The 26,137-nt window shown below is 46.1% G+C and overlaps 1 protein-coding gene across 7 annotated transcripts in view; it reads left to right on the top strand.

The window, feature by feature from the left end:
- PALM2AKAP2 (PALM2 and AKAP2 fusion) overlaps nt 1–26,137 on the top strand; it is a 406,552-nt gene that overhangs the window by 336,559 nt on the left and 43,856 nt on the right. The window contains exon 1 of one of the 7 annotated variants that reach the window (XM_024560020.4): nt 175–500. The exons of the other annotated variants lie outside the window; for them this stretch is intronic. Coding sequence (XP_024415788.2) covers nt 465–500 — 36 coding nt within the window. The 5' untranslated portion in view covers nt 175–464. Of the gene's footprint in view, nt 1–174; nt 501–26,137 lie in introns of those variants that run through there. 7 annotated transcript variants of the gene reach the window in all.

Below are 26,137 nucleotides of genomic sequence, written 5' to 3'. Positions count from 1 at the left end.
TCCAAACTTAAAAAAAAAAAAAAAAAAAAAGGAACCGCCCACTGCTGTCTTTGGGCTTGTTATCCCATTACCTTATTTGAATGTAACTAACAGCTAGCAGTTGTTGGATCATAACTGATCTGATAAAATGTAATCTGATAATTAGTAGCTGTGTAAAAATAAATACACTCGACTCCTGTTTCATTTGCCCTCGAAGACTCTAACGCGGGTTCCAAAGTGTACCTTTGAATCGGAGAAGTCGGGCCGGTTCACGTTGCAGGCTGTGTGCTTCCTGGGGCGGCGTCCACCGGGCCCCTGCGCACACAGGATGCCAGCTCTGTCCCACTTCACCTGAAACGCCGTGACCTGGCAGAGGGCTGCGTCCTCAACCTCGGGTGTCCCGCCGAGGAAAGGGAACCCCGGGCGCGCAGCATTAGGAGCGGCTGCTTCTCAAGATCAGGTTGTCTCTGAGGGAGAGTGAGGTCATGATTGCCACCTGGATGCTCTTCTCGCTCTTCACGGTAGGTCTCCTCGGAGTTCTGCCCAGTGCCGCCCAGGGAGCCTACGCCTTGCGTGCCTCAACCTCGTGTGGGCACATTTTCCATCATTCCTTAGGAAAATCACCTTAAGGAACGCGAGGCACTGGAGTTGCCCGGAAAGAAAAGGCACCCCCCCCCCCACGCCGCGCCCCTGACATTTCAGGCTCTGGAAGTTCTCCATAGCTACTGGTGGACTTTGACGGCCACCTTTTCTTTCAGAAAGCTGGCAGAATAGCTCTAAGGCAATAAGCATGCTGTTTTGTTTCATGTTCCAATTTTGGTGTAAATTGTTTCTCTCTCCCTAGTAATTACTGAAATATGTTAGGACTTTCCGTGTATGGAGATAGCCCATTCTTCTCAGGGAGGCAATGATTAAGTGGAAATGTTCTCTGGGATTTTTACCTGATCACTGAATACTATAATTATTTCTAAAGTAGTTAGTAATGATTTTAGATGCATTGCTGGGAAACGAGGCATAGAGTTTATAAGATGTGGAATACATGAAAGGTAGACATGTCCTGCTTTAAAATCTGGTCAGATTATTTGTCCCTGACCTCGAGCATGTGGGCAAGGTAGGTAGGCGGTGGGGGGAGGAGGGGTAAAGCTAAAGAGTATCTTTCTTAGGCTGGATAGTATTATGTGAACTCCCTCTCAAGCCCGCTTCTGACCCGCCACTCTGTACCTTGCAGGGATTGGGGGGCAGTTTTGTGTTTTGTGAGCTTCTCTTCGCCCAAGTGAAAGAGTGGGAAGAGGTGTTGGGCAATTCTGTCTGTAGCACTCAAGTGATGGGGAAGTAGCAAAAGGAAGTGTGGAGTTGCACACTTGGACTTCTTCAAGTTCCCAAAGATCAGGTATTGTCCGTGGTCGATACAGATTGTTAAAAAATATTGTTTTTCTTAACTCGAGAGGTGACTTCATTTTGAGAACCCTTTCACACGTGCGTGTGCTGATTTGTGAATGCGTGTGACGGTTTTTGTTGCTTTTCTAATCTATGGTTTTGTGTTGGTATGTGTTTATGTGTGTGTCTGATATTTTTAATCCATGTTTAAGACTTACTCACTTTTTATTTACACATAGTAAAACTAACCCTTTATGAGTTTGGATAAATGCATACAGTTGAGGATTTATTACCACAGCCAAGACACAGAACAGTTAGATTACCCCCAAACATTATATTTTGTTTAGAATTTCTATTGACATGTTTGGTATGGAGTTTACTCTTACTTTCGAAGTGGGAGCCAAACCACTGGGTAGCAAATAACACTGCAGTGCCTGCTACTTCCCATGTGTACGTGTGAGTGGGGTGCTTGGAGCAAGGTCTGATTTGTTGCTTCTTTGCTCAAAGAGTTACAAATGAAAAAATTGCACCGTGGGATTAGTTGTTTCCTCATATTGTAATTAGTGGGTTAAAATGGCAAAATGTAAAGTGCACTTTATAAAAAGCAGCTGAAGACAGTTGTAATAAATACTGTAATTAGTAAAAGTAATATGCTAAAAATGAAAAAGTTAGTTTTTTTGCAACTTGGGTCTACCTTGCTGTGTACATTCAGTTCTGTGTGGTCTCAAGGGAAGTGAAATGCTGCTAAAAGCGAGGACTGCGTACGTAACTCAAACTGGCTTCCAAGGCGGGACTTAAAGGCTCAAATCACTGAAAGGTGCGTGCAGAGGCTTCAGGCAGGGGTTTGAATGACATCATCCACGTCCCCCTTCCCCCATTCGATTCTGTTTTCCTTTGTGCCGACTCCAGTTTTGGTCGGCGTTTTTTCTTGTAGTATCAAGATGACTGACAGCAGCTCTGGGCCTTTATCCCGTTTTCTCAGATCTCCAACCAAAGTCTCAGACTGGAGTCTCATTCTCTCTGATTGGTTCTCCTGCCCCTCGTGGCCATGAAGTGGCCAGGTGGTGGGGAGCAGTGTTCTGATTGGCTGGGCTTGGGTTCCATGCCTGCAGGAGTTGAAGGGGTGTCAGCTCCCCTAGACCACAGCACAGAAGGAGGTACTGGCAGAAGAGATTAAGGGATATCAAGGGGCAGGCACGCCAGACAGATCAAGACAATACCTGACCTCCATAGCTGGGACATTCAGTTGGGTGTGTGTTTTAAACATCTTTAAAAACATCTGCTCTAAGCTAACCTCCCAGACAAGCAAGCAAAAGTTTCCAGGACTGATGTTTTTTTGCTTGTGAGGTGACAACCATTTACTGAATGTGATGTGAGCCGCAGTATTTTTGGAGGAGAGTAGTTGAGGTCGAGAGACTGTGGGATTCTGCTCAGTTAGATTGATGAGACGTGAGGAAAACTGGCCCAGTACCTATCAATGAGTAGGGAACCCGGCATCTGAGGGGAAGAAGTCAGGACAAAAAATAGACAATAGATATTAGCAATGCACTGAAAATTCAGCACTGATTAGCACTGCCTGGAAGAGCAGAAATATTGTCTTGGATAAAAATAACTATAAGGAACATTTGATGAGGATTCGTGAAGGTTAAACACCGGCAGAGTTGGTCTAATCATGTGAAGAGTGATTGCTTCCACAATGAAGTCCACATTCCAAAACGTGGCATTGGTAGCCTGGCCCCTGCCTGACCTCCAGCCTCACCTCCCTCTGCTGCCGCCTTGCACTTTGTCATCAACATCACTAATCCGTTGGTAGCTGGAAGTCCACATCGGGCATGTCACTGCACCCTGTTTTATCACTAGCTGGGGTCCTCTACCTGGAACCCCTCTCTGGCTCACTCGTGCTCATCCTTTCAGACTCAGTTCAGGTGGCAGGCTCTCTGAGAAGCAAGCACTCACTAACTGTGCCTCTCTGGCTTAAGGATCTCTCTTCTGTGCCTTCATGATACCTCGTGCGTGTCTTTACCAGCAGTTCTCACCTGGTGGTTATTCTGTCCCCAGAGGGGCATTTGGCAAAGTTGGGAGACATCTGTGATTATTTTTTTGATGAGCAGGTGCAACTGAAACCTAGTTGGTGGAGGCTAGGGGTGCCGCTAAATATCTTACAATGCACAGGACGGCCCCCGACGAAGAATATCTGTACCACAGCATCAGTAGCGTCAGAGTTAAGAACCCTGGTTACCACTGCGCTCGCCACATTGTTTGATGTTTGTGTTTTGATTTTTACCTTCTTACCAAGGCTGAGGTCTGTATGTGTAATCTGTGTCTTTGCGTCTCTGATACCAACATGTCCGGCACAGAGTAGGTCCTCAGGACAGAGTAGTTTAAAGGTATTGGATGAAAGAGAAGATAAAATGCTTCCTAGTTTAGTTACTAGTGAACGAACACATAGAAAAGACTAGTCATTTCCAAGAATAAGGCAACTGGAGGCCCTACTCATCTTGCACTAGGAGCCTGAAACCCCAAGGGCCCTCTCTGTCTTCCTGTTCCTTTGTGTTCTCAGTCTTCTGCAAAAAGAGCTTTGGGTTTACTGTAGTAGACAGTGGAAAAAATTTAAAGTGCTAGGATGGTACTTTCTAAAAGCTACAGTCTCATTAGGCTAATAGGTCCTGGTTACAGATGATTTTAGGGAAGGACAAGTTGTTCTGGTTGAGTTGATCTTCACAAATTTAGAATCTAAGAAAATCCACTAAATACCACATCCCTGAATTGTGGGCACTGAGCAGCACAGATTAATTAGGTGCTCAGTAAATAATTGTTGAATAAATGTAAACCTTATGCTTTAGTTGAGGGTTTTAAAAAAAATCACCTGAAAGACTCCTTCCAAATCTGCATTTTTCTGGAAAGTAATAGTGCCTTTGAAGACTCATGAACGGCTGCTTCTAACTTCTTGTGCCAAATAGCCGTGTATCTGGGGTGGTTTTTACATTTCTGTTCACGACTTAGGCTGTGATGCCAATGTTCAGTCCCCGTGGCAAGAGAAATAAATCTATGTGAAACTTTCCTACGGTTAATGCACATGAAGAAGCTTCTGGAGAAGAAATATGGCTGGATGAATTTTTACTTCTGCAGATGAGATTTTTTTGTGAGTTCTTGGAATGACAACTCCAACGTGGTTTGGATCCTGGGGCATCCACTGTGCCTGGTGGGAAGTGCATTATAAACGGATCTAAATATTGACGTTACAACCACTCTACTGCGTAAGTGGTCAGTTCTGCAGACTTCTGTGAAGTCGCTCTTCTGAGCTGGAGTGTGTTAGATGCTGGAGGTACTCAAAGATGCCTAAGAAAGGATCTCAGAAGCTGGTAAAATATACACAACATAAAAATTACCATTTTAAAACTCTTTAAGTGTGACGTTCAGTATTATGAAGTACACTTACCATCACCATTAGCTATGCCCAGAACTTTTTCATTACCCCAAACAGAATTATACGATTTTTGTCCTTTTCCATCCTTTTATTTTTTTTTTTTATGTAGCTAAATGTTTTCAAAGCTTGTGCACATGACAGTGTGCATCAGAGTTTAACTCCTTTTCAAGGCTGAGTGACATCCCCGTGTGCCTGCGTTTGTGCCTGCATGTATACCGAATTTTGCTTACCCATTCGTCCATCAGTGGACAATTGGGGTTTGTCCACCTTTTGGCGACTGTGTATCGTGCTGCCGTGGACATGATGTGCAAGCATCAGTTTGGGCCTTGCTCTCCACCCTTCTGGATATGCCCCTCTGATGCTGTCTGACTCTGCAGGGTGACCTGGGTGGCCTGGCCACACCCTTCAGCTGCTGTGGCAAAGATTTTTGCTAATGTTCACCTTCACTCTTGACCATTACACTTTTCCCTACCACATATGTTGGCATCAAGATTGGTGAAGTTATTGGGAAACAAAAAGGAAATCAACAAGGAACAATTCTGAGAGCAGAAATAATGACTTGAGTATTCTGGCTGCTGGACTTTTTTCTTCTCCTGCCAAGCCACCATGCAAGGCAGTGACTCCTGCTTTCCCTGGGACTTTTGCCTGGGAGCACAGGGCTGCCAGGAAACCTCCGAAACTCCTCCTGGACACTTCTCTGCAAACCATGCAAATGGGGGACACTGCCGAAGTGGGTCGTCCCGAATACAGCAGGATCGAAACCCATTTTGTTATTTAATGCTGCAGACCAAGGGGACACTGGCAGTCTTACTTCGCACGAGCTTGCTAGCTGTGAGTTCCTGGGGGACAGGCCAGAGGGGAGGCCTGCTTTTAACTTGCAGCTGCTGTGTTTGGTTGGTGACATGCCTTAGAAACACAGGAGCCACCCTCCCTTCAGCCACTCCAGGCTTCCAGCTGAGTTTCCTTTTAACCCTGGGATTTCCTGTGGACCCTGAGCTATGAAAGCAGATCACATATGGCCTGCTGTCAGGCGGGAGAATAGTCTTTTTGTTCCCGGAGAGCAAAGCAAGTCAGAGAGGGGGAGAAAGATCTTTTTTTAGCATGAAAATACATTAACTGTAATTCTCCCCTTCCATGACCCTCTCCCCGTTTTGTGCTACATAATGGCACCAGAACTTTTGCCTTTTTTCTAGGCAACATTTGGCCATAGCAATGGAAAAGTGATGGCTGTTAAAGAGACTTAGCTGGGAGGAAAGCTGAGCTCATGAAATAGGAACACCTTGGGCAGGCCACTCCTTGTTCTCGGCTGGGGCTGGGGCTGGGCATGGTGTTGACGTACCATGTCTCCACGTCTCCCCACCCCCCCCAACCCCTGCCTGTTCAAATGCACACCCATTCACACAAGCCCCCAAACCGGTGAGCCCGTGGTGTCTGAAAGCACGTGCTGGCGTTGGGTTTCCCATTGAAGTGCACGGGCTGGGCAGATTCACGCCCCTCCTCCTGTGGTACAGAGGGTGATGTTTCTCTTCGTTGTTTATCTGGACTCATGTAATCTTACTGCTCCAAAGACTAAAACTGCGGCATTAATGCCAGTTTCAGGTCCAAAGCCCTCTGGCACCAGCTGGCGATGGCTAATAGGATTTGGATCTGGTTAATAACTCACCACAGGCACCTGGCTCTTCCTTCTGGCTCACCTCAATGGGATGTCTAGGCGGTCCATGTGTGATGAGTGGCAGGCAGTTCTTTTCCCCCCAGCCAATCAGTTATTGAGATTCTGCTAAGTGACAGGCGCTAGAGACCTGTCAGTCAGATGCAGCCCCGCATGAAGGGGTGTGCGGTCTAGTGAGCTTACTGCTGCTTCCTGGAAAAGAGACGTTTTGGAGGCTAGGGCAGCAAATTTGACGTGGACATGAAAAGGAAGGTTCTTGATTTCTTATTCATAGCCTGAATGATGTAATAAATAAGGAACTTAATTTATTAAGAATTCTTTTAATAGCTGGTGTGGCTCAGTGGATTGAGTGCGGGCCTGCAAACCGAAAGGTCACTGGTTCAACTCCCAGTGAGGGCACATGCCTGGGTTGCAGGCCAGGTCCCCAGGTGGAAGTGAGGGAGAGGCAACCGATCAATGAATCACACATTGGTGTTTCTCTCCCTCTCTTTCTTCCTTCCTTCCTCTCTCTCTAAAAGTAAATAAATAAAAACCTTTTTTAAAAAAGAATTCTTTTAATAGCATCACAGAATTGTCAGACTGGCTAGGAATGCTGGTTCTGTAGCTGAATGACCTGGGTCCGCATCTCAGGTGACTTTTCTATAAGAAGGAGATGATAATAGTACCGGTTCTACAGCCTCGTAGGGGCATCACATGAAGCAAAGCGTTCGGAATACAGCTTGGCACCGAAAGCCATGCCACCTTTAAACTTCTGATCCATTCACTCGCCAGAAACTGGGTAGTGGTGTTGGTTGTGCACGTCTCTGAAGGTACCAGAAACCACTGAGTTGTATGTTTAGTGACTTTTATGGCTTGTGAGTTGCACCCCAATGATGCTGTAATAAAGGAAAATTAATTGAGTTCCTATTATGTGCCTGGCACTGCCTTTTTAAACTCAGCAGGTAGGTGACTTGCTCACGGTGAGTGAGTAGCAGAGATCCACCTGGAGTTCAAGACTCTTGGCCCACAAGCCAAGCTATCTGCCAACTGTCAGGGGTAAAACGAAGATTGCAATTCAAATTGGAGGCGGAAGTCACTTTCTGTTCTGGCGTAGAGCCAGACCCTAATAAAAAATAATGCTATTGACCTAAGACCTTAGCATTCTACCTTCACCAGCTATTTCCAGCCGTTGCCCGCAGTTTTCACGTTTTCCAAGACTTCAGGCCTATTATAAATGCCTATGTAAATACACTAGGAAAAATCTGGTATCCTCTCTCCAGCTTTGGATATAGCAGCTGGAGCTATATGCTTGGTTGAGCTATTGTTTTCATTCCCCCAATTTCTAACAGTTAAGAATTTACTGTCAAAGAAAAATACAAGGATAGCTTCTAAGAAAAGAAAAAAAAATGATAGCTTCCTACTGCAAGACAGGGACAGTATTTCATATTCAGCCCCCCACACTACCACTACCAAAACTAGTAACAAATTTTGTTCCCATGGTGCAGAAAATCTTACTCATTGTTGAGATTTTCTAAGTCTAAAGATCGAGAATGTAGGATCAGAGAGGAGTGCTTTCAAAATGAAACGGTGGCGTTTTTTTCCTGCTGACTCCATTTCTATAGTAATGGAAACCATTTCAGATCCAGCGTTGCCCCGCAGCCTTTGGCTCCCGTCCACCTCCTGCTTTCTCTGCCATATGCGTTGTCCTGGGATTTCTTCCTTCTCCTGACATCTGGTATTGAGGACAAGGGAAAACCACTTCTCCTGAACTAGTGAAATTACTATCAGGGAAAAAAATGGCTCAAGTTTCCAGGCATCTCTGAATGAGATGTTTTCCTGAACAACATTTTCAGGAAGGAAACCTAAGAAGGTACCAGCTTTCAGCCTGCACATTTCCCTAAGATGCACTTGAAGTACTTCTTCCTTCAGTGGCCCAGACAACGCAGGCTTTCCCTAGCAGATGGCAGCATTACCTCAATGGGCGATGAATGAATAGGTTTGCCTCCAGGGGGTGGAATTGTAGCGAAGCCTATTATGAAATGTCATTTACTTTTGCATGAATCAGTTCAGGAGTCCCAAGAACACAAAATCTGAAGTGGAAAATGGTGAAATAGGGCAGTAATGTACAGCTACCCATCAAAATCAGGTTTGCCCTGAAACTGCTCTGACTTGGCAGGTACTAATTACAGTAATTTTGCACTTGTGATGGAGCAGGGTTTTAAGGGAATTCCATTTCTTGAGAGTAGGAACAAAACCAGTTGTAAACACCTTTTACGTCCCCTTCTGTTTTCTAGGACTGTAGCATCTGGGGCATGTAATTCAGCTGACAGCTAAGAGCTGGAGGGAAAGAATGGAGGGAGAGGGGACGTCAAGAAGAGACTCACTCAGTTCACACACACAACATGCGTTTTTAATTTTTGACTTAAGGTACTAAGAACTGGGTAGTAAATTCCCTTCATCAAACAACCTCAGGCCTTTTGTAAATCTGACTTACCAAGGGCTAGACATTTGACCTTCACCCAAGCTGAGGTTTGAAAGGGCAGGGTGGGTAGCACTGGGCCCAGAGAGACGCGGAGGTTGCGTTGCTGCTATTCCGGAGAGGCGAGGCTATGGCAAAGAAGGCTGTGAGCAGCCCCCTGCCCACCTACAAGGAAGCTGATACCAGTCTACTTACTTCAGTGTTTGTCCATAGACCTCGTCTTCTCTCCGTCACACGGAGGAAACTGAGGCAGATGATCCTAAGACTGCAGAATTATTTAATATAAAATGGGCTCTGGTTTTGGTTCAGATGATGGGGTGATTTCCCCAAAGACCTCTATTTACATGGGTGGGGGGAAGGAGGCTGAGAAAGGGCACTGGACATGGATAGCTTAATTTTCACTCCTCAACTTCATGCCTGTGTCCCAGGTATGAAGCTCCTTGTACCAAAGAAAGGCAGGAAACCACGCCACCAGGCCTCTGATTTGTAGATACTCAGAATTGCTCCCTGGCCTTTAGAAGGCCCACAAAGGCACTTTTGCAAAAGAGAGGGCTCCTTGTTAGGATTTTGGCAAGCAACCTTTCTGAATAACTACAAGAAATCTTTCTGAATAATTGCAAGAAACCTCATGATGGTTTTACATTGAACACGTGACTGGTACATGTGAGGCTGGCCCAAGCCCGCCTCAGCCTAGAGAAGGAGTGGATTCCCACAGCACGCTTGAAGATGCTGGTCTGTGGTATACCAGGAGGCTGAAGGTCTCTGCCAAGTGAGCCAAGGGTGGCTGCTGGGGAGCCGGTGCCTGGAGAACATTCCCAGAAGCTGGAATATGATGCCTTCTGATGTCAACTTTATGTGCCATGAGATCTTTCTGAGAAACAGAATAGAAGAAATATGAATGGAGAGGATGGAGACCGTTCCACAGAAGTTGAAGCTTTGAGAGCTCACAAGTCTCCACCATGCAGTGGAGGTCCACAGCATGACTGTGTGGCCTTCTTGTGGATGTTGTCCCCTCTTCAACTTTTCTACCAAAACTAGGGATCAAACCTTGTTTAAAAAAAGAAAAGAAAAAATCCCAAGGCACAGTAAGTGCCGCAGTGCCAAGGCTATATGTCCAGAAACTGGGTCCCCTACTCATCCCACTGTATCCAGAACATTTACTGGGAGCTAATTGTCTCTCAGTGCCACTTTCCGGGGGTCTGCCTGAAAGACAAATAGAGGGTAGGAAACTATGTCAGTGCCTCCCAGGGGGTGGGCCAGGACAAGGTGGGCATGCACAGCTGCACCCCCTTGCAGGGGCACTTCTGGATTCGGACCTGCTGTTTCCTTTCTGCACTTGAGATCTCGGGGCAGCTGGCGCTGCCTTTGCCACTGGCCTCCCCAGCGAGAGAGAAGGCGGCTGAGGTCGGTGGGCCTGTCTGAAATCATTGGCACTGCTCACATGCTTTTAAAATGAGCGTGAAGTAGTTTCAGGCAGTGGTTAATCTGGGAAAGTCCTCTATGAAATATTTTCCCTCTCATGGCTCCCTTTCCTTTTGGATGTAACGTACCACCACTCACCAGGCAGCCGGGGGGATCACTGGCCCACAGAGAGCTGTGGCTGCCTTTCCAGATTAGCCCTCCTGCTGGGCACCGTCTGTGCATGTTACATACGTGATGTCCTTTGACTCAGCGACACTCCAAGGGCGGTACTCTCATCGCATTTTCAGTAGAGGAACCTGAGACTTAGAGAGCTCCAGCAGCCTGTTCTACAATGAGCAGGTGGCAGAACCAGGATCCCAAACCACTGTTGCCTGGTGCTGAATCCCACACTGTCTGCCTCTGCAGTACAGTCTGCTTCACGTCAGCCCTTTGAGCCTCAAGTGCTCATCCAATGCCACCGGAGAGCAGGACCGTCCTTACAGGCAGGAGAGCACCCAACGGAATCAGGCCGTAACCCACTTCTGTATCCCAGACCATGTCTCCTGGACGTCAGAAAGATACGAGTGTTGGAAAATAACACTGGAATTTGTTAGTTTGTATTACATATTACAGCATAAACTTCATCAAGCAGAGAGTAAATTTGCTGTCCAGTGTTTGTGGCATCGTATACGTTCCGTTTGTGTTATCTCCAAGGCTGGATTTAGAAAGATCAGGTTAAGAAAAAAGAAATCAGACACTCAAAGTCAATAAATTATTTCAGGCCTGGCTTCAAATTCACCGTTTTTATGTGGCTGCAGAACTAGAATCCCGAAGTCCTTGGGCCACTGCCTGTGGGAGGCCCAGGGTGGCCTGGATACTGCCCGATTCCGTTCCCTGACCAGGCTCCTGGCCCTGTTGGGGGTTAGCCTGACCAGCAGACCACTATCAGGATGGGAAGCAAACGGTATGCCATCCCCCACCCCCACACTTCAATCCTTTCAATGGCGCTTAAAATTAAGACCCAAATCCTGCAGCATTTGGCCACAGCCACCCCTCCAGGAGTCTTTTCCACCATGGAGGGGAGGAAGAAAATCTTTTTCCTCTACCCATCTTAGGTTCATTGGTTGGAGCCTTGAAAATTAGAGCGACAAAAGACAAATTAATGAGCAAAAAACAAACCGAAGTTTATTAATGTGTACATCAGATAAGTTACTCATCATAAGTATGATGAATAGCCCTGCCTGGTGTGGCTCAGTGGATGGAGTGCTGGCCTATGAACCAAAGGGTCTCCAGTTTGATTCCCAGTCAGGGTACATGCCTGGGTTGTGGGCCAGGTCCCCATAGGGGGCGCACAAGAGGCAACCACACATTGATGTTTCTCTCTGTTTGTCCCTCCCTTCCCCTCTGTCTAAAAATAAATAAAATCTTTAAAAAAAACCCAAAAGTATGATGAGTAACTCAAAGGGAGTGGTTAGAACTTGAGCTTCTACAGCATCTTAGCAAAGAATGATAATTTTATAGAGAGGTACCATGACCAAGGGAAAAGGACTTTGAGTTTCTAGGAGAAGCAAATTGTGGTAAGGCCAGTTTATGGGGAACTAATGGTGGAGAAGGGCCGGCTTTAGTAAAGGTTTCTTACGTGGATTCTTCTACTGCCGACTTTGGGCTGATGGGGGTCTAGAGTTACCTCCGGTGACTAACTTCTGTCCTTCTTGGGAGAGGGGGCACCTTTATGCATTTATGCCCAGCTTTTAGGCCAATAGGAGGAGGGTGGAGAGCATTTCTTGTATCTGCTTATTCTCAGTTGTCTTCAGCTCAAAAAAAAAAAAAAACACCCGTCAAAGAGGCATGTTTCAGGGAGGCATTTTCTGCTACACTACCAGCCACCGAAATGATTGCCATTTCTTGTAAGCTTCTCTTGCTTCCACCTCAGGGCCTTTCACACTGGCCTGGAACAGCTTCAGTGCCCTTCATGGCTTTCGTGAACCAACTCCTGAGCTTTCACATGGCTGCTCAATTGTCACCTCCTCAGAGAAGCCTCCTCTGACCTCCCTGACTAGCTCAAATTCCCCTACTAGAGGCTGTCAAAACACTTAAGGTCCCTTTCCTTCAAAGTGCGTGTAGACACAACTTTGCATTTTTTTGTGACTGAAAAGACCTGGCTTCCCTCTTGCAATAAGTTTCCAGAGGGCAGCTCCGTGCCTGGTTCTCCCCACAGTGCACAAAACACAGCAGGCACCCATTTGAGGATGGATGGATGAATGAATGAATGAATGAATGAATGAATGAATGAAGTACAGCCCAGCACGGTATTCAGATCTGTTCACAGCGACTAGACTGAATAGTCTGCTTGAATTGCAACAGGGAGACACTACAACGAACAGCTCACATTTCTTAGCAGTGGTGTTAAATTGAAAAGGAGAGCTTGTCACCTCTGTCTTCAAGTTTCCATCCTTTTGGGCCATTCCTAGTGTGAACAGCCTACGGAGAGCTCTTTCAGGGGAGTGGGAGGGAATTCTGAAGAATCAGTTCTTGAGAAAGCCTTGATCTTCATCTTCTGCAAATTCTGCTTGGGAATTAGAACCTGGAGTATGACTTCTGCTGAGATCTTTCTTTGCACTGCTTTCTCTGGTTGATGTTTCTACTTTTCTTGCATTTTTGTCTTGAGGGACAATGTCCTCATATGAATCCACGCTGTGTACCTAAGTTGCCCTAAAAGGTGTATTTGAGATTTGATCTGCTATCAGTAGGGGCACTGAAACCAAGACTTCTGGGGTTAGATAGAGCTCCGTTGCATAGAGAGAAATTATTTGCCTTATTGGCAAAATATCCATTTTAAATTTTTATTACTTTTTTTTGCTCAGATTTCTCTTTTGGCCACATGAACTTGGGGCCCTCTCCTCTCCCCCTGCTACTTTTTGGCCTACTTTACGACCCCTGAAGCATCTAAAGGCATGCCGGCCACGTCATCTTGTCGACTGTTCAAGGGCCCCTCCCAGGAACAGTGAATCCTATTGAATTTCCGCCAGGAAGCTCTGCTGTTCCTGTTGTTTGTCACTTGGACACAGAGTTCTACTCTTCTTCTCTCCTGGTCTGTAATCTAAATATAAATGCAGGCTACAAAACCTACAGTGCTTTGCGGGGGCGGGGCAAGGGGCAAGTTGTCCTGCTATCTTGAGTCAAGTTCAGACGTCAAACTGAATTCTGTCCAGATTTTTGTTTGGGTTTCAGATGTTCAGCCCCAAACAAAACCAGGTTGAAGTTGAAACAGGTCCAGATTTGGTCATTTTTAAGATTCCTCCCAGAGTACAAATCTACCCTTACCTTGAAGCTACGCCTAAGTGCGTTCTTCAGTCTCGTTCTTCAGTTTCGAATCTCTGCATTCCTAGTAAACACTCGTGGTAAAAAAAACAGTTAATGATTAATCTGCTTGTGTTCCAGGGACTTGAAAAATAAGCATCAACAACACCTCTGAGGCCTCATCTTACCGAGCTCTGAAGGATGGCTTTAGAGCTGGTATAAAGCCTCGGTTTATCAGCTCCAATAGCCTGGAAACGCCTCAGACTTGACTCCTTGGGATGAGCAGAGTGGGCCAGGCTTAGGAATTCCAAAAAGGCAGAATCGAGATAGAGAGCTGCCAAAGCTCACAGATGTGGAATGAAACCAGTTTCTAAACCCGATTCCTCTGCTCAGCTGTACTGTGCTTAGAACCTGGTCTCACCTGAGGAACCTGGTCTCACCTGAGGTTTTTGGAGCTGGTGAGGATGTTTTGGACCTGGAATTATGCTCCCTTTGTGCATGTATCTCTGAAACGTAAAGATGATAGGTCCACACTTTCTAGGAAGGCTACTGTTGCCATCACAGAAGTATTGATCCTGTCTTCCTAGTGCTTCCAAAGTGCCGGGGTGTGTGTTGTGTGTGCCCTGGGACTGCCTCAGCCCTTTCTCTCTGGAACTCAGCCCCCAAATTGAGATTGATTAACTTGCTCAGGTAGTGATATTATCTCTGAGGTTCTATTCTGTGTTGTCCCGTGTCATAGCCTCAGTTTACAGGAGGCAATTCCCTCTAGACTGTAAATTCAGGCAGGGCTCGGTATACCTTTTTGAATGGTTACTTTAATGAAGAATTTATCAAGGTTAATAAATCAGAAGCTTAAATAAGCACGGATCCTGGTCTTCCTTTGAGAAGATTGGCTTGCAGTAAAGCCTTTAGGTTAAGTATACCAGAAAAGGGCTCAGAGAATACATTTGTGTTGGAAATGCTTGCTTTTCAGCTCCTATGCAACAGCAGTAGTCTATGCTAGTGCTTCCAGGGTGGCATCTAAGTGTTTATATTATTGCTACTTGAAATTTGGTTGCTTTGTAGTTCCTACTTGGGAGTTGAATTGAGAAAACTAAATTTACTTCAGCCCTGGCTGCTGTGATTCAGTGGATTGAGTTGGAGAACTGAAAGGTGACCAGTTCGATTCCCAGTCAGGGCACATGTCTGGGTTGAGGGCCAGGTCCCCAGTTGGGGGTGCGCTAGAGGCAACCACACATTGATGTTTCTCTCCCTCCCTTCTCCTCTCTCTAAAAATAAAGAAATAAAAATCTTTAAGAAAACAAGATTTTAAATTAACTTCAGTGTTTAACATGATGGAAGCTCCTTGCTTTTCTACAGTTTGAGGGAGGTTGTGGTGATAGTTTGCAAGGACTCTGGTTACTTAGCCACATGTGCACCCGTCATTTAAGAAATAATTAGCAGTCTTTAATGGTGTCTAGCTGGTGGCTACAAATTACCCTGTTTAAAGCACCTGTTATTTGCCCAGATCCATCCTACCCCCTCGTTCGCTGGCGGTGGGCAGCGGGGTTAGTGAGACGTCTCAGTACTGCTGTGTTTCACTGCTCATTACTGTGGGGTGGTTGGTCTCACTTTTATGTTTCTGCTCGTAGGTGGACAAGACATTTATCGGCAGGCAAATCCAAAAGGAGCTAACTTTATTACAAGTACCCTTGCAGACTTGCAAGCTCCCTCAGCTAGTCAGTCAGTCAGTTTTGCACAAGAGTCTGGCTGGTTTTCGTTCCAAACCTTTTGTGTAATGCCGTAAGAACCTCTGCTTGATAAGGCGAAGCCATCCGGGTTGACAGCAGCCTTAATTATTTTAGAAATCATCAGGTGACTACATCTGCATGTTCTAGGCATTGGTAAGAGTTCTTTAGCAAACAAGGTTTCTTTTCTTTTTCTTTTTTTAAGAGGAAAACCTTGGGTCCATCAGGTTAATTTTTTTCTGAGGCAGATCCCCAGATGGAATGACGCGGCTTTCACTCAGCAGGGTCACAGCTCCGACCTCAGAGGATGAGCATGTACGACTGAAGTCTGAGAGAGTTGACCAGAAGTCCTGAGAGCCAGGTCCACAGGTGGCTGGTGGGAACAAGATCCTGACCCCAGAGGTGCAGCTCTGGGAGTGTGGCGTGAGGCACTGGCCTACACTGGAGAGATCACTCTTCTCAGCACCTCCGGACTCCCCTGGGCGTAGTTGCTGGGGGCGCGTGAAAGCCTGCTGTGTTCTGTGTCAGTGGGGAGAGGAGAAAGCTGCCGTGGGGGGTGCGCTGGGAGGAGGGAGTTACTGGGAAGAGAGAGGACGGAGCACATGATGGGTGCTCCGTTCATCTCTGTGATTCCAGATGCGCTGGGGACCACTGCGCTGGTCCTAAAAGTGCAGTGCGAGAAGAGGGCCTGGGGGTGTGGGGAGAGGAACAGCCAATGGACTGGAGTTTGAGAGGAATGGAGGACGGAGGATTGTGTTGCTTTGTGTGTCGGGCACAAGCGTGTGCACACAAAGACAACCATCAACAGCCCAGAGGTTGGACTGCCATTCAGTTCCCTAACAAATGGCTTGTTTATTCAACTGAAAGCTGCTATCTCCATTAGGAAATACTCAATTCCAGCGGTTAGCCCGGGAGGGGTAAAGAGCCTCCCTCCTCCCAGTCTGCTTTGCTCTGTTTCCAAACGATGCTTTGATGTGCTGTGCACTCCTAATGGAAGATAAGTCATCAGTTAACCCAACTGGCGGGTTAAGCTGCAAATGGACTTTCCAAGGACGGGATTATCTCTGAGTTGTTAACCATTGATTGACATTATTTATCTGGGATATATTCTTATGCAAAGGCATAATCTCCACCTAGGGAGAGGCTGACAGAAGTGCAGAAATATTCTAGTTATTTGGTTTGTTTTCAAAGTCACTCTGGTAATTGGATCTCTGATCACCTGAGGCTGCGGTAGGGATGACTGTAGTTTCCTTTCCAAACTAGTTACCATTTTGATTCCTTTAAGAATTGGTCCTCATACCTTTAAAGTCCCCATTTGTTTGTTTTTCTTTAAGAAAAAATAAGCAGAGCGATTTGTGATAGGATCAGCAAGACTGAATTTAAGTCTAAGGCAGATGTGGTGACTCAGTAATTGTGTGCTGGAGATTTGCGAGTGAAAATAAGTTTTTCTTATTTCTTTCACTTTCAGATGCTTTCAAATAATGAGAAGTGCCATTGTTAATTTACATACAATTTCAGGAAAACATTAATTTAATAAGTCAAGCTATTCCCTATTGTTTTTCAGTATACCTTTAGTTTTCTAGTATGCTTATGAGACCAAACATGGATATAAAAAATGAATTGCCAGAAATTTAGAAAGTGAATTAGGACAGTCGTTCCACTACCCTAATACAATCAATAATTAGTCTATTCTTGTCTGTTTCCCCCTTGCGTTTGCCGCAAGGATGCGACCCTCCGATCTGGGTTCGCTTTCTTACTTCATGGGCCTCACAGATGTTGCAAAAGTGTTGCCCATGTTGCTTAATAGGCGCAGAGTTTCTGGTTTTGGTGACGAAAAGTGTTAGAAATAGACAGTGGTGGTGGTTGCACAACTGTGAGTGTAACAACACCTGCTCAGGATCCACTTAAAGTGGTAGAAACAACAGCTTTCATGTTATATGTATTCTACCTCAATTTTTAAAAAAGTATATGAAAACTGTGTCTCCCCATTTTTTTTGTTTGTTTGTTTGAGAAGTAAAACACTGACAGATTTCAAAGTTTGAAATGCCAGGAGAAAATTTTAGTGTGGAGTTTATTCTTCATGAGATTTAAAAGAAAAAAAATGAAACTTCTCAATGGTATTTAGAGTTTGGATGAGCCGGTCATTGGGAAGGAAAATGTCAGCTGTGGGGTGGCCTGTTGTTACAACTGAAGAACCGTGGGGGTTGCGAGGTCACCTTTTAGGCTGAGGTCATTAAAGCCCTGTGGGGAACACTGCAGCCTCCGGGGGGCAGGGTGGGGGGGTGGGGGACGCGGGCCCTGATGATAGGGCTTCCCTGACGAACACGGGTGAGTAGCTTCCCCAGCGGCCTTCCAGTTTACAAAAGTGCAATTGCAAACCCTGCCCTCGGGGAGCCCCAGCAATGACGGGGTGAATCCTCTGGGAGCAGGCGGTAGGGCAGTTCATTCCCTCCACTGCCCCGGGGTGTTTCTCACACCAGGAGATTTGGCATGGGGGTGGGGAGCAAGTTTGACCTGGGCCTTGTGGGAAAGCCCAGTGAGAGAGGGAAGAGCGTGAAATGTCTGTGCTAAGCTTTAGGAGGAAGGGGAAGGAAGACCCAGAGCAAGACACAATGGCACCCCTGCTCTAGAGCACCCTTTGGGGTGGCCGGGGTTCAGATCACAGACCAGGGGCTTCTTCCTGGACCACACATCTGACTTCCTTTACCCCGGACCCCTGTTCCCAGAAGTGGTTGTCAGTGCTGCGTTTATGTTCCTGAATTCTTAAATTCTGCGGCTGACCTGGTCCAGGCCGAGACAACCTGTATATTTGAATCTAACTGGGCTCCAGGTTTTAAACATCTCATATTCTCTTGGGCGATTGTTTTGTGTTTATATCCCAGCGCTTACATTAATTGGCCCAGTCCATTATTTGTTAAACATGAATTAGAGAGTGAAATCAAGAAGTGATTTTAAAGAATGCTTTTCGTAAAGAGGTTTAACCACTTTACTGAAAGGAAAACATGCCAACTTTGGCACTTTGGCCTTGCACAGTGCCATTGAGGGAGGAAGACTTAGTAGGGGACCAAGAATCCCTTGTTATGGAGGACCCAGTCTTCGCAGGGAGTCTCGCCTTCTTTCCCTTCTCTATCTGCCAGTGGCCAAATATCTTGATAACAAGATGTGCTCAAGAAACTCAGCGAGGGGTGGGGGGAATGGGAGATTTAAGCGTTTTAGAATACAACAACGCAACATCTTGGCTCTAGTCACTCTTCTAACATCTCACAGCTCGAGATGTTTGTTGGTTGTGCTCCTGCCGCATGGAAGCCTCCCATCCCCACACCCAGTTCCTGTTACTTGCTGTTCTTGGATCTCCATCTTCTGCCCTGCTCGCCTGGGGAGGGGTCCCTGTCTGGAATGGACCGACTGGATCCCTGCTATTGTGGTCAGAACTATGCACACAATAAACAGACATTCTTGGGAGTGTCTAGACATTATCTAGAGAATTCCAACCACCCAGCTGAAGAGGAAGTCACTCACCTGGAGCATTTAGAGAACTCCAAACATCTGAAGTAGGGGCAGATGGTGTAGGGGCAGATGGCAGGCACAGCTTTTTAAGATAGAGCTAAGAGCTCAAAGTGAATTCTTGGGTTCAGTGAGCCGTGGCGTGCCATGTGTTCTGGGAAAGCAGAAAGGGATGTCAAGGGTTGCTTCTTTAGGGTGGACTTTGGAGAGCTGGCAGCCGGGGTTTAGATCTCAGCTCTGTCTCTTGCTTCATGTCCTTGGGCAGATTACTTAAGCTCTGATCTTCAATGTCTTCATCTGCAAAATATAGAGATTATACCCTACTTCACCGTGTTGCTGTGTGGATTTATTGAGATAATGTATATAGAAGGCGCAGTGAAATGACTACACATTGCAATTAGTAGTTGTCACCCATATCAGTCCTATTTCCTGTAAAGAAAACTGGCAGCTGGAAAGAGTTCTAGGATCCTGTCAGATAGAGTATGTGGTCAAGTAGATAAAGAATCCCAGAGCTAATCCTCCTTGTTTGATAAGCCCCTAGTCCAGATTGTTTCAACTTCTCTGTCTGCATTTGCAACAGGCAGGATGATGTTAAACGCCCTGGGACAGGCGCCTCCATTTAACCCCAGCTTCACCACTCATTGCTGGAGGCCTTGATGCACGTCACCACTTAAAACTCTGAGTCTGTTTCCTGACCTGTACCATCAAGACCACTGGCTTCATAGGCTGATTTTGAGAGATAAATGTGATTGTGCATTAAAATCACTTAGTGCATAAAATCACTGGCATATCACCAATGCTCAATATACGTTATGATCACCTACTCATCAGCCTCAGCAAGTCTTTAGGGCCTTGGGACCCCTGTGTCCCTTCTCCAGTTTGACAAGGTGCATACTTGTTGCCAACTCTGGGACTTCGCAGCTTCGTCTTCACAAAACAGCTTCCGTGGACATTATCTGTGCCTGTAGCCGTTGCTGCCCGAGGGTGCACTTACTCCACAGGTAGTTCTTTACTCTTCCTGTTTTGTCCACAAGTTTGAAAACATGCAAATAGTGTGGGGCCACCTGCCTCTGGTGTGTATTGAAAAGTGCCTTTACTGGCCTGTGGGCAGAGGAGAAGGCAAGAGACTACCTGGCACGAGGGTCTGCTCCTGCCCCGTGAGACCCGCCGCTTTCGCAGGCTGCCTCTCAGGTAATCTGCGTAACCAGTAGAAGGAAGGTGTGTTTTTTATTGCTGCTGTGCCCAATTACCACAAACTTTGTGGCTTAAAATGAGAAATTTATTTTCTCCTAGTTCGGGAGGCCAGAAAGTCTGAAATTAGGGATGGCAGGGTTGGTTCCTTCTGGAGGCTCTGGCGGAGACCTGTTCCCTCCCTCTCGTAGCTCCCAGTGGTTGCTAGCTGTCCTTGGCACTCCTTCACTTGTGCATGAATCGCTCCAACTTCTGCCTCTGTCTTCTCATGGACTTCTCCTCTGTGTACATCTCAGTGTGTCCTTTCCTCTTACAAGGACACCAGTCATTGGATTTAGGGCCCACGTGAATCCAATGACCTCATCTTAACTAAATGCATCTGCAAAGACCCTCTTTCCAAAAGTGGTCACATTCTGAGGTTCCCAGCAGACGGGAATTGGGGTGGCCTACTACAGTAATTAATTATACCCATTTGACAGATGACGAACCTGCGTTTCAGAGAGGAGACAGTCCCTGTGTCAGCGTCACACAGTCAGTGTGTGACACCAGTGGGGTCAAACCCAGACCTTCTTTTCTTGAGACTCACGTACTTCCCGCTGGGTCGCCTACCACACGCAAATTAATGGACAATAAAACGGGTCTAAAAACCGTGGCAGCAAAGTGGTTAGCTGCAGTTGGCCCCTAGATCAAAGGGGGCGTCTGGAGGGTAAACAGGATGAAGCAGAGACTATGCAAGCGAATGGCAACCCCGTCTCCTGTTGCTGGTTCTCAGGCTTTATCCTGTTTGCCTGATCAGTGTAACTGGTTGGCTCTCTACCTCAGTGCTCTCTGCTCCTGGGGTTCCGTGGTTGGGCAGAGATTCCTCATAAATGAGACATGAGGTAGTGGTCAGCTTCTGTTGACTTTAAGCAAAAGGAAGGAGTATAGTTCTTTTTGTGGGGGGAACTAATTTCTTTTTTTTTTTAAGTATTTTTATTGATTTTGCTATTACAGTTTTCCCAATTTTTCCCCCCCTCCGCCCGGTCCCCCCAACCCTCCAGTATCCCCACCCCTTAGTTCATGTCCATGGGTTGTACATATAAGTCCTCTGTTTCGTATACCATTTTTTATCTCTCCTCGTCTATTTTATGCCTACTGATTACGCTTCTTCTTCCCTGTACCTTTCCCCCGCTATTCCTCCCTTCCCCCTTCCCACTGAAATCCATCCGTGTGATATCCATTTCTCTGATTTCTGTTCCTGTTCTGGTTGTTTGCTTAGGTTTTGTTTTTCTTTTCTTTTAGGTTCATTTTTTGATAGCTGTGAGTTTGTTGTCATTTTACTGCTCAGGAAGGAGTATATTTCTTTGCATGAAGCCAATACCCTCCCACAACTTTTCCTGTACACCATCTTACTGCTAGCTAATGCTTATCACGCAGCCCCTTGGTGGATGGAGAAATTCCATGTTTTCCTTCTCCTGCAGAGGTTCCTTCCTGGCATTGAGAACCACACAGGCACTAGACGGAAGCAGGTGACTGGCCCTCAGCTGCTCCCAGAGCTGGGCTGCCCTAACTTTTCCCAGAATGTGGTCCAGCTGGGCTGGCGGCCCCAGACAGGACTGGGAGGGCACAGAGCAGTGGCAGGAAAGAGATGATTCCATGTCATCCACTGGTTCGGCTATAGGACAGGAGTGGAGCAGAACCAGAACCACAGTCAGGTCCTTGGTGTTGAGGGCAAGTTTCTCTTAGTTTAAACCACAAACGCACCTCTAGTACCAGGCTCAGAACCTGTGTGGCCAATGTCAGTAGTTTGCAGCATGAGGTGGGAATCAGAAAATCGGAGTGGGCCTGGCTCACCCCGCTCTTCATCAGTGCACGGCCTCATCCAGAGTCGCCCCTCAATCCTGGCAGGGTGGGCTCTCGGACTGACCATCGGGACTTTCCTGGGGTTCTCTCTTTCTGCCAGAGAGTGTCAGATGGAACGGGATCATGGCCTGCGTGCTGCCCAGTCTGGCTTCACATGTGGCTTTGTGCTTTTAAAGAAACTTAAGAGAAGGCCCTCCATGGGTTCTTAGAGTGAGTGGCAGTTCATGGTGACACTAATATCCATGATGATGAGACCTGTTCTGTGAATGGTCATCAAAACCTTCTAGAGCCTCCCAGCAGTTCCCTGCAATCCATCAGTAGCTGCTTCAATCGTCTCAAACCTTTTTCCTGCTCGTAAGTGGCAGGTCTGTCCTTTGGTTGAGTTTTCTTAGTGCTCGCCAGGAATTTCATTTAAAAAACATCTCTTGATTGTTGGTATTTTTTTTTCTGTTCTTCCCTGGAATTGTGAGTGCTGTCTTGGGGACCAGGAAGGCTTGTTGTTTAACACTTCCTGCCTTGGAGCAGGGAAGAGCTTGGTGATTCCCATAAGAGGACTGGCTCCTCGCTAAGTGCTTTCACTGACTTCATATCCTCGGGCCGAGCCCAGGGGCTGGGAACTGGGAGACAAGAGGACAGGGATCCCGAGGCTGAACTGGCATTGGGTCCAAGGTCGGGATGGCCTCAGTGCAGAGTTACTGTCCACCTGCCAACCTCTGCCCCCACATCTGCTTTAAGCATTAATAAAAGGCACGGTGGGGGTTTTGCTTACAGAAGACTAGATTTAGCAAACCCAACACATTATTTTTAAAACTTTACTCAAATCTTTGAAAAAATTGATTCAAATGTACTGAGTCCTTGTGTGTGTGTCTGTCTGTCTGTCTTGCAGGTGTATGGTGAGTTTACATGATTAACTCATCTGCACATTTAAGTTGAGTGGAGCAAAGAATGACTATTGTGTAGAATAACAGAGTCAGCCTCGAATTTTTGTTCTTTACTAGACTGATCTTGGGAAAATTTCAGTGGGGGTTTCCTATGACGTATCCTGTCTGTGACATAATCCATGAAATTCTATGACATTTGTTTCCCAAAGAGGAATTTGGTTACTCATAGAATGTTTCACAGCTCTTCTGGGAATCTACAGCTCATGGAAGGAACACGTCTATATGTGACTGCGAGCCGATTACAATCTTCGGTGGAAAAGGAAGATTATATTATCATACAATTGTAGGGAGTGAAAAATCTGCTCCTAAAAGTACGTTACAACAAGAACGCGCACTTCCTCAAAAGGCTGCTCCTAGAAGTATGATATGTCACAACAAGAAAGCGCACTTCCTCAATAGAAGGCCACGATTTGGTTGGGATGCATTCGTTCCTCGTGGCTGAGTGAGGGCCTCGCCGCTCGTGCTGATTGAGACCGGAGGCTGAGGGACTACAGTACCCAACAAGCGGCCAGCCCTGGCCTTTTGTACATCCCTGTGCATCTAAAGCTCCCATTTGCAACGTATTCCTTTTCTGATTACCAAAGCAACAAGTTCAGTAATGCAAACCTTTGTAAAATAAAAATGATAGGTTTTCCTTCAGATTTTCAATCCTCCCTTCAACGTTGTTTTCCCCATTCTCCAGGGTTAACCACAGTTAATACAGGGATGTGATTCTTCCAAACGATAGGTGTGCTAATGATATCCTCGATGTTGAGATGGTGACTCCATCTCCTCCAGGTGTCTAATTTTTCATCTGGGGGCCATATTTCCTTTTAGTTCTTACCCGTCTGTCTTACTGTTTATACTTTTATTAAGTACATGTTTTTCACAAGTTAGCATATGCACATGGTTGAGAATTCGGACGGTGTAGAAAGGGACACAGTGAAAGGAAGCCTGCCGCCTCAGGTGTCCAGTCCTCCTCATGCCAGACAAAACCTTTGTTACCCGTTTCTCATTTATCCTTCCAGGGATAATCTCTGCATATAAATATATATATATTTACATATATATTCACATTCATTTTTATTAAGAAAATTGACATAGTATACACACTGTACACCACGTATACACGTGACAACTCATCACTTAACAGTAGACCTTTGAGATTGTTCTGTATCAGTTCTCATAGAGCTGGGAACTGTACTGTTTTCTTACAGGTTGCATAATATTCCATTGTATGAATACTCCAGCTCTCTATTAACTTCGGCTTAGTCTTGTATTATAGCAAGCAATGTGGCATTGGAGATGCTTGGGCATAGGTCATTTTATACCTGTGCCACTGTATCTGAGTATAAATTCTTGGAGCTAGAATTACTGGGCGAAAGACACTGCATATTTTAAAGTTTGGTCCATATGCCAAATTGCCACACAACTTCATGGAGTTTCCTGTGTCCTCTTACACTGGTAACTCATTTTATTGGTGGTAATCTGATCTCACGACTTACTTTTGCTTTACTTTTATATGAGCGGGATTGGGAATCTTTGTGTGTCTAAGAATAATTTATGTATGTTTTGTGTGTTGACTGTCCATGTCTTTTGCCCATTTTTGTGTTTGGGTTCTTGCTCTTGTTCTTAGTGATTTGTAAGAGTTCTTTATATATCGTGAATATTAAACCTTTGTGGTTTGAGTTGCAAATATTTTCTTGTTTATTTTTATCTTAGCTACTATTTGTTGGGTCCTTTTAATGTAGGACAAGCCCCATCCTGGGCACGTGTGCTTCCTGTCAGCTCCCTAAGGCAGTAGTAGTAGTTTATACCCGTTACAGAGAGGAAGAAGCCCAGGTCTGTTGCATACCACCACCCATTCTTACCCAGGACTCTGTACCCCATAGGCACGCTATAGCAATACAAGATCATTCTAGATTGCTGTGCAGTTTTGACATGCACCCTTTCTAAAGGTTGCATAGCATTTCATCCATTAAGCAAATAGCCATTTTCAGATGCTGGTTCTTTTACTACACACTTTGTTGCCTGCTGGTTTCACTGCTCTAGACAAAACCCCAATGCATTTCTTCTAGAGCTTTGCCCTCCATGCTTCACCATGATGGCACCAATGTTCCTGCAGAAGATAAGAATATAGTGTCTGAGGTCACAAGCAGAGGGACCTCTTGAGTCTAAGGTCTTTGATGGGGGGACTCACAGACTCAAGGCAGAAACGGGGTGTATGCCAGATACTGACTGACCTGGGGCCTGCTAGACTTTTCAGGCCCTTTCCTGGGTCACCACGAGCTTCATCTGGTTCTGGAATGAAGCAAACCAGGTTCTCCTCCCCACCAAAGCCTATCTTTTGGGCAGTATTGGAGGCAATTAGAGGGTATGCTGGGAGATGGGAGGGTGCAGTGGGAAGGGCAAGAGCTTGGCAGTTGGCAAACTACTTTTTTTTCCTATAGAATAGCGTGTCTTACGAGAATAAATGAGACCATGGCACAGACATAGTTGGGTGGTCTGTACATCGATGTATGTTTTTCCCAACTGCCGGCTCTGTAGGTGTCAGGGTCCTGCCCCTAGGAAGGTGCCGAGTCCAGGTCTCCTAAAAGCCTGTCCTGTTCCCTGCTCACCAGTCCTCCCTGAATATATTGGGGCTGGGTGTGTCTTCATTTCCCACACTTTACCCTATGAGGGATTCCTTTGGGTAAACAAGCTCCTATTTTAAGTTGTAAATATTCCCATTAAATTCACATCTAAGTGCAAATTGCTTTAAAGGCCTGGCTCCCTGCTGAGATGTGGAGTCTTTTGGGGATGGGACTTGGAGGAGGGATATAACTGAAAGGTACTGGGGAGAGATTGGTCTGGGGTCCCGGGGGCCATAGGCAGACATGAACATGCTCTCATGTGTGTGTGTGTGTGTGTGTGTGTGTTGAAGCAAGCCTTAGAGCAGTTTGAAAAGCCAAGGATCTTCACTTCCCTATGCCCCAGGGAGCCTGCAGAGGAAACCCTCCTCATTGCCCCCTACTTTCCTCACTTTGTAATTCCCGGTCTTACTGTTTTTGTTTGTTTGTTTGTTTTGTTTTGAAACCAGTGAGTCCACATTGCCTGCTTCCATCTACTTCCTCCTGATCTCAGCAACTCCATTTAGGAACATTCCATCACACTAGGGCACAAAAATGGGATGGTTCCATTTAGCAGAATAAACTTCTTCAACTAAAGAGATAAAGTTCTGAGGAGGGGAGGGAGTTCCTTCCCAGAACCCTTGTAATCTCTGTTGGTAGAACTAGCCAGCGGATTTCAGAGGCGGCTGCTGCTGCCGCCTTGGCTTGCTTTCTCTCTGCGCTGCCCTTCCCA

This window comes from Desmodus rotundus, chromosome 1 (assembly GCF_022682495.2).
Source record: "Desmodus rotundus isolate HL8 chromosome 1, HLdesRot8A.1, whole genome shotgun sequence".
NCBI lineage: Eukaryota > Metazoa > Chordata > Mammalia > Chiroptera > Phyllostomidae > Desmodus > Desmodus rotundus.
This window is presented reverse-complemented; position numbering and strand designations above follow the sequence as displayed.